Here is a 7,628-nt window from a genome sequence, read left to right on the forward strand (position 1 = left end):
AGGGTAAGTATTTGGTCCATAGGTCCAGAACCCAGTGGTCCCGGGTTCGAATCACCTAACGCCACCGATGTTGTGCCCTTGGGGAAGGCACTTTACACGACTTTCCTCACTCCGCCCAGGTGTAAAAACGGGTACCTGACTTCGGTTGGGGAGGTAAAATGTGGTGGAAGGAGAGGGTTCCCTGGACACAGTGGATATCAACCCACTACCCCTAAGGCCTAAAAAAGGCTATCCTACCTTTTTTACCTTTATAATAGCTACCTCATACTCACAAATAACAGCTAGATTTGCCTAAGGGGGTGTCTGGGGTCGTGTGGCGTAACGGCAGGTTGTTCGAATAAGAACCAAGAGGTCTCGAGTTTGAATCCCCCTGACGCCACCGATGGTGTGCCCTTGGGAAAGACTTTACACGAATTTCCTCACTTCGCCCAGGTGTATAAAAGTTAAAATGGGTATATTGTTATCTGTACGTGGCACTGTTAACATAAGTTATACAAACTTGAGTGCAATGGCACGTCGTCCTTGTCTGTTGAAAACCGAAGAAAAAAAGGGGGTGTCTGAGGTGTGTAAATAAAAGCTGGAGGCTATACAAACATGTGCACAGCACAATTAACAAATTACCTGGTTCAGGCCACGTTAAAAAACTCGCTGTGCCTGTAACAGCAACAAACCGTTTCCTCGTAGGTTATCGACTTCCCAGACGACTTTATTAAGGCCGAAAATGCCAAACAAAAACGTTCATTCAAATACGGATATCCTGCAAGTACAATACATGTACGTAACTATATACAAGCACCCAACCCAGGGGGAGGGGCTTAGTGTCAACAACACAGGTGATAGGAACATTCCTGTATTGTCCTGGTGCGTTCTCCCTACACCCTTAACATGTCCGCGCGCGGACTGTCACATTTTCAAATCCAAATAAGATACAAGATGACTTTATTGGAAATCGCACTGTTGCCGCTGAATCAAAATTCTATAATTATTGAAATTCATCAAAAAGAGATTTGCAGTGATTGCGCCGTTTTGCGCCCCTTTGCGCCTTTTGCCATTTGTTTTTAATTTTAAAAATATGCAATTTCAGGCGACAAACTGCCTGTTTAAACACCTTCACGAATGTCTTTCGCAATTTGGCGCAATTTGGCGCAGATTACTGAGATATCCACTTAACAGTGATAAAGTAGTGCTGCCATACATGTTCATTCTTACACATCGTTTCTCTATCATTGGACATCTAATGTTCAAACGCTATTTCCATTATAAGTGATTTCATTTCTGTGACATAGAAAAAGCCCAAGATGAAGTGGATACTGGCGATACTCCTAGCTGTGGCACAACTGACGTCATCAGCAATTATAATCAACGAAATCAACGCAGATGACCCTGGGACCGACTACAACGAATTCGTCGAACTCCACAACACTGGGAACGAGACCGTTGCCATGGACACCTACACCTTGGTTCTCTACAACGGATACGGCAACGTCGCCTATGACGTCATTCGCTTGACAGGGCAGTCTATTCCAGCCTATGGGTATTTCGTCATAGGGTCGAGATATGTAGACCCAAGGCCAGAGTTTGTACTTGCGAGTTCTTCTAATCTGTTTCAAAATGGTCCGGACGGCATTGCGCTGTACTCAGGGGACCCTTCCTTCTATACTTCCGGGATGACAGTGACGACTGTTGGCCTGGTTGATGCCATCGTGTACTCAAGGTGAATGATATTCTAAATAGTGTGTTTGCATGTGACGTCAAGTTAAGCCGCCGCCATGTTGGTGGTGTGCATGGATCCAAGATGGCGGCCGGTCATTTGGAATGCATGGTCTAAAAGAAAAGAAGTAACTAGTTCTTGCTCAATTCTAACATCTACTTAACATAATTCCGCCAGGGTACATAATTCCGCCACCCTGATAAAATATATGTCCAAACAGATCTCCAACCCAACGACCCCCATTAAAATGCGCTCATGTATATCTTAACTGTGCATTCCTGGGGGATGCTGCACTAGTGATCTCTCAAACCCACTGTTTTTCAAAGTGACGGATGTATGTAACCCGGTGGATTCATGTTAGCGGGGGCTAATTGCAACATTAAACAGTGTATAGAAAAAAGTATATATACCGTGTAAGATGAAAATTGTAACATATGGAACATGTGACTATTTTTGATAAGAACTGCTACAGAATACGATCTAAGCTTTTTGGGTTCGACTTCTTTTGAAGGAGCTGTGTCCCGCTTTTTCCACAATGAGTGAGTTTTGGGAAGTTAACAGGATTTTAGTTTTATGATTTGAAAGGATTTTTTTACCAAGAAAATAAAAAAAAAGTACAGCAGTCATCCTCAATTGAGGTGAAGCAAGATGTGTTTTTTTTTCTTAATTAGGTAGTGGTTGTGCAATGCGCTACGGCTCGCGTTTTTGGCCAAGCACACCGGGTCACCCCTACTCTTCTCTTACGTTTACCAAAAGAGTACAACAAAATATAATACGTCTATTTTCAATATCAGGACTGAGGGTCAGACCGCCACAGGGCTGACCAGTGTCCTGACGCCCGGACAGGACGTTGCACACGAGAACGAATACTTCCACACCTGGGACGAGTCTCTCAGCAGGTGTAGAGGTACGGAGCCGTTCGTGACGTCACAGTTCGTCGTCACCTACGCCACGCCTGGCAACGAGAACAGCTGTGCTAACAGAGGTTAGTTGGGTGACCATATGCGAAAACTCAAAATGAATGTCTATGTCAACAAATATACACCAATAATGCTTATAATTATCTTTTACGTTATGCGTGTTTTGATGTCGTTTAAATCACGTTTAAATTTTCGTTTCCGTAAACTACCCGGCCGGGCCCCGGTTTGGAAATGTGACCCAAGCATTAGATGGGGTGGTTGAAGTCATGTGACTATCGTGTCAGCCATAATTGTGGGTTAATTAAACACTCATGTTTAGCCATTATGTGAGAAAAGATGCTTATCATATTTTGCAAACACACTGTTCAAGGTCTTCGGACAAGACTGTTCCTGCATATATCCCGTCCGTCATTTTGTTTATTCGTTGGTCGGTTGGTCAGTCGGTTGGAAAGCAGTCTATCCATGATTTGTGGTATGTCAGCAAAATTGTGCAGAATGGAGTTTGTACTTGTGTTTACTTCTTGCTACTCTGGACCAACGGTGACATGTGTGCGTATTAGATACTTCATGGCGCACGTGCACAGACTTCGCGGGTCAATGTAGGCAAGAGCGGCCGGGAAACACGCGTGATAAGCTTTGCGCCTCATGATTTTGTCCAGTAGTATATATAGTGTTTGATTGGGTCAAAGCTGACAGGTGTAACCGCTTGTGTATCATATTCTTAAGGGCGCACGTGCACAAACTCTGGTCAATTGAGTCAAGCGAGGAAGCGTCGAGTGGGAACACGCGTAATAAGCCTGGAGTTCTCATGATTTTGTCTAGTAGTATAGTGTTTACTTGGGCCAAAGGTGACAGGTGTGTGTACCTTACTCTTCAGAACGCACGTGAACCAATCTAGGGGGTCAATGGTGTCCCTGATAAGGGCGCGGAATATGTCTGTTGAGTGTCTTACTGAATCTGCGGCACATTGGCGACCTTACTGCGACCGAGCGATTTGTCAGCACGCTCAACACAATCTTTTTACGCTTTGTGTGTTTTGTTGTCTTGATACTCGTTTTGTACTACAGAGTCCTCCACCGTCATACCTACGACAAGCAGCGCCCCCTTGCTTCTGATAAACGAACTGAACTCCGACGACCCGGGCACGGACGACACAGAGTTCATCGAACTCCACAATCTGGAGAACCGCGCTGTTTCTCTCGACAACGTCAACGTGGTGCTCTTCAACGGCTATGGGAGAAACACGGCCTATGACGTCATCCACCTCTCGGGCATGTCCGTGACGTCTCGTGGGTACTTCGTCATCGGATCGGCAAACGTCGTGCCCTCGCCGGACTTCGTCCTTCCCGACGAGAGGAACCTTCTGCAGAACGGGCCGGATGCCGTGGCGCTGTATTACGGCAGTCCGTCGGACTATGTCGTGGGCATGAGTGTGACTGCCGATAGTCTGCTGGATGCTATTGTGTACTCAAAGTAAGTTCCTTAGAAGATTCAAAAATACTTGAACCAATAGCAAGTTCAGACCTACTAAAGTCCTAATTTGCATAATTTGCATTACAGTGTGTACATCTTTGTCTAAGCTACCTACATGCTAAACATCATGGAAATCCGTCGCTCCTTTGTTCGGATATGCTCTATGAAAGATTTTGACAAAAACGCCCCTGCAAATCCAGAGCAAGCTGTAAGGGGGTCGAAACCTAAACCACCTTTTCCTTACATCATAAGCTATCTGCCATCAGAAAATCAAGACCAGAACACGTTCAGGACAAGAGATACAAAAACCGGGAGTTCTGCTGCAGTACCTAAGTCACATACCAGGAGTCCCAAAATCGACATTGATCTTTGTCTTCCAAATACTTACCTACGCGCCAAATATAATTGTAATCCATCCAGAGGTTCTTGAGTTATGCAGACTATAAAATCCGGAAAAACAGAGACACACAGCCACGCCAAAAAGTATACCTCCAGTTTTCATGGAGGCAATGGCCAAATCTTAACAATACATAGAACAAAACCTATGTCTAGTTTCTTCCTCATTCCCACAGGACCGCCGGTGACTCTGCCCCTGGCCTGACGAGTGTGCTCACACCAGGACGGGACGTTGTTCACGAGGACGAGTACATGCACGAAGAGGACGAGTCTCTCAGCAGATGTGGCGACACCGGCGCCTTCGCTACACCTCAGTTCTCTGTAGCCCTACCCTCGCCGGGCGGACCCAACCGTTGTAGCTCTAACAATGGCGTTAGTAACCCCAGTTTCACAACGCTACCAGCTACAACTACTGCGACCGAGACTACAGAGTCTTCTACCATCATACCCACGGCGAATAGCGCCCCCTTGCTTGTGATAAACGAACTGAACTCCGACGACCCGGGCACAGACGACACAGAGTTCATCGAACTCCACAATCTGGAGAACAGCGCTGTTTCTCTCGACAACGTCAACGTGGTGCTCTTCAACGGCTATTGGAGCAGTAACACGGCCTATATCGTGATCCACCTGTCGGGCATGTCCGTGACGTCTCGTGGGTACTTCGTCATCGGTTCGGCAAACGCCGTGCCCACGCCGGACTTCGTCCTTCCCGCCGAGAGGAATCTTCTGCAGAACGGGCCGGATGCCGTGGCGCTGTATTACGGCAGTCCGTCGGACTATGTGGTGGGCATGAGTGTGACTGCCGATAGTCTGATGGATGCTATTGTGTACTCAAAGTAAGTTTGTAATATAAGCTTAAGCAAGGACCTTTAAAGCAATAGCAAGGTAAAAAATTTAGGCCTATATTCACATGATAAAGAATAGTAATTGCTAATTACTAACAGCAGTGGAAATTCATATATTCTTTCTTGACTCATCCTGTTTAAAGGTATCCAACTGAAATGCCCCCTGCATTTCAACAGGAAGTTGCAAGAGGGCCAACACTTATGTCAAATCTTCCCGACTACAAGAGCTATCTACCAATTAGAAATCGGGACCATAGCTTGTACAAAACACGAGATATCAAAAGCGGAAGTTTTCCTGAAGTGCCATAGAAAACGGCTGGGCGGCCAAAATCTAATCATTTTGAGGTCTCACAAAGGCCTACCTACATTTCAAATACCAAGACCATCTATCCAGACATTCTTGAGTTATAGTATACACTGAAAACAGACACACACACACACACACACACACACACACACACACATTACAATCGAACGCTGACGAAAACATTCTTTACAAAAAATCAAATCTCACATAGAACAAAGCTTTAATACGTCTATTTTATTCATCTTCCTCCCAGGACCGCCGGTGACTCTGCCCCAGGCCTGACGAGTGTGCTCACACCAGGACGGGACGTTGTTCACGAGGACGAGTACATGCACGAAGAGGACGAGTCTCTCAGCAGATGTGGCGACACCGGCGCCTTCACTACAGCTCAGTTCTCAGTAGCCATCCCCTCGCCGGGCGGAACGAACAATTGTAACACCAACAATGACGTCAGTACTCCCAGCTTTACAACGACAATATCAGCGACAACCGCGATCGCTTCCTTGTCTACAAGTACTGCAACTGGGACTACAGAGTCAGTGACAACGACCAACGTCAACGAACAAAACCCTACCCCAGAATTGGAGCAAACCACTCTGATCCACGTGCACAGTCCTACAACCCACCAATCAACCTCGTCTACACCAATCACTCCTGCTACGGAGCCTATCACAACGCCAGATTTTAACCAACATACAAGTAAACATGAACCGTCTACACACGGTACGCACCCTACTCACCCAGTGACAACACCCGACTTCCACCAATATACAACGACCTCTGAGCTGCAGAGCACATCGCTTTATCATGAAGAGACTCTTACAACCCACCTATCACACTCATCTACACCCAACACACCCACTTCACATTCAGTAACAACGGAAGATTTCAACGAACGTAACACCACACCGGAATCGGAACAAAAAACAACGATTCGTATGAACGCTATCTCTTCGACTCACACCCCTACTGCCGAACCATGGCCAGTGACAACGGCAGATCTCAACCAACACACGGCTAACACTGAATCATCTACACCCGGCACTTTCACAGTACACACGGATACAACGCCCGACGTCAACCAACATACAACCAACCCTGTATCAGAGGATACAACACACCATGTGACAACGCCAGACTTCCATCCAAAATCTACAACCCTTGGCAGGGAGCAAACAACTCCGCAACTCACAACCCATTTGGGCGATGTCACCACCTCTGACCCACACGTTATGACCAACCCTGATACACCCTCCAAAGCAACAACAACCCCTACCACCCACGGCGTGGCAACGTTCACGACGAGACCCACAGCCGACCCAGCTTCTACAAGAGACGGGACTACACCCAAACACACAAGCAGTGAACCTTCAACTTCAACTCGTTTTCCAACAGACACCCCAAACGAAACGAAGCCAACGACAGAAAAACCACTTATTTCAACGAAGAGTTTTGAAGAGGGCCGGGTATCAGCAGGGACTAATTTGTCAATGGCGTATGCAGTTACGGCACTAGCTGTAATTGTGTACACCATGTGCCTCAAACTTGGACATTACTGAGTTATTCCAAGGACATTAGAAATTTTTGTCCGCACATGTCTTCTGTGAAGACTATACAAGCCTAATGAAAACTTAGTATATGACTGAAACGTTAAAGGCTAAATTACTGATTCAGGGAAAATGATCTCTTCAACAACATAGTACAGGAGTTTTAGTCCGGTTTATAAAAATGGTTAACTGTTGTTCAGTGGTTGTTGTTTAGCACCAAGGACAAAGATACCACTCTGAAAAGGTAAATGAACTGAAGTATGATGTTGATTTAAACAAGTCTCTCTTAGCATACTACATACGTACATGTCAGGATCAAATGTAGTAATTGTACGATTATTGTTCAGCACCAAGGACAGGGATAATACTAGTGCCATTTAAGGCAAATAGACATGTAGCGTTTTAATAAAGGTGATCTTTAGATGT

General features: G+C 45.8%; 1 protein-coding gene across 1 annotated transcript; it reads left to right on the top strand.

Annotated features, from left to right (window-relative positions):
• Positions 1-1,227: 1,227 nt before the first annotated feature.
• LOC136423379 (mucin-2-like) lies at positions 1,228-7,214 on the top strand. The gene is made up of 5 exons (XM_066411515.1): positions 1,228-1,714; positions 2,506-2,696; positions 3,699-4,104; positions 4,677-5,339; positions 5,909-7,214. Exons 1-5 carry the CDS (start codon positions 1,299-1,301, stop codon positions 7,212-7,214), a joined length of 2,982 nt encoding a protein of 993 aa, XP_066267612.1. The 5' UTR covers positions 1,228-1,298.
• Positions 7,215-7,628: the final 414 nt, after the last annotated feature.

The sequence above is a fragment of the Branchiostoma lanceolatum genome, chromosome 17 (assembly GCF_035083965.1).
Source record: "Branchiostoma lanceolatum isolate klBraLanc5 chromosome 17, klBraLanc5.hap2, whole genome shotgun sequence".
Taxonomy (NCBI): domain Eukaryota; kingdom Metazoa; phylum Chordata; class Leptocardii; order Amphioxiformes; family Branchiostomatidae; genus Branchiostoma; species Branchiostoma lanceolatum.

Bases quoted from the DNA above. Each gene is read 5' to 3' on its own strand.
- LOC136423379 (XM_066411515.1), top strand. From the start codon at position 1,299: ATGAAGTGGATACTGGCGATACTCCTAGCTGTGGCACAACTGACGTCA. The intron at 4,105-4,676 runs GTAAGTTCCTTA...TCATTCCCACAG, and splicing joins GATGCTATTGTGTACTCAAA to GACCGCCGGTGACTCTGCCC. The intron at 5,340-5,908 runs GTAAGTTTGTAA...TCTTCCTCCCAG, and splicing joins GATGCTATTGTGTACTCAAA to GACCGCCGGTGACTCTGCCC.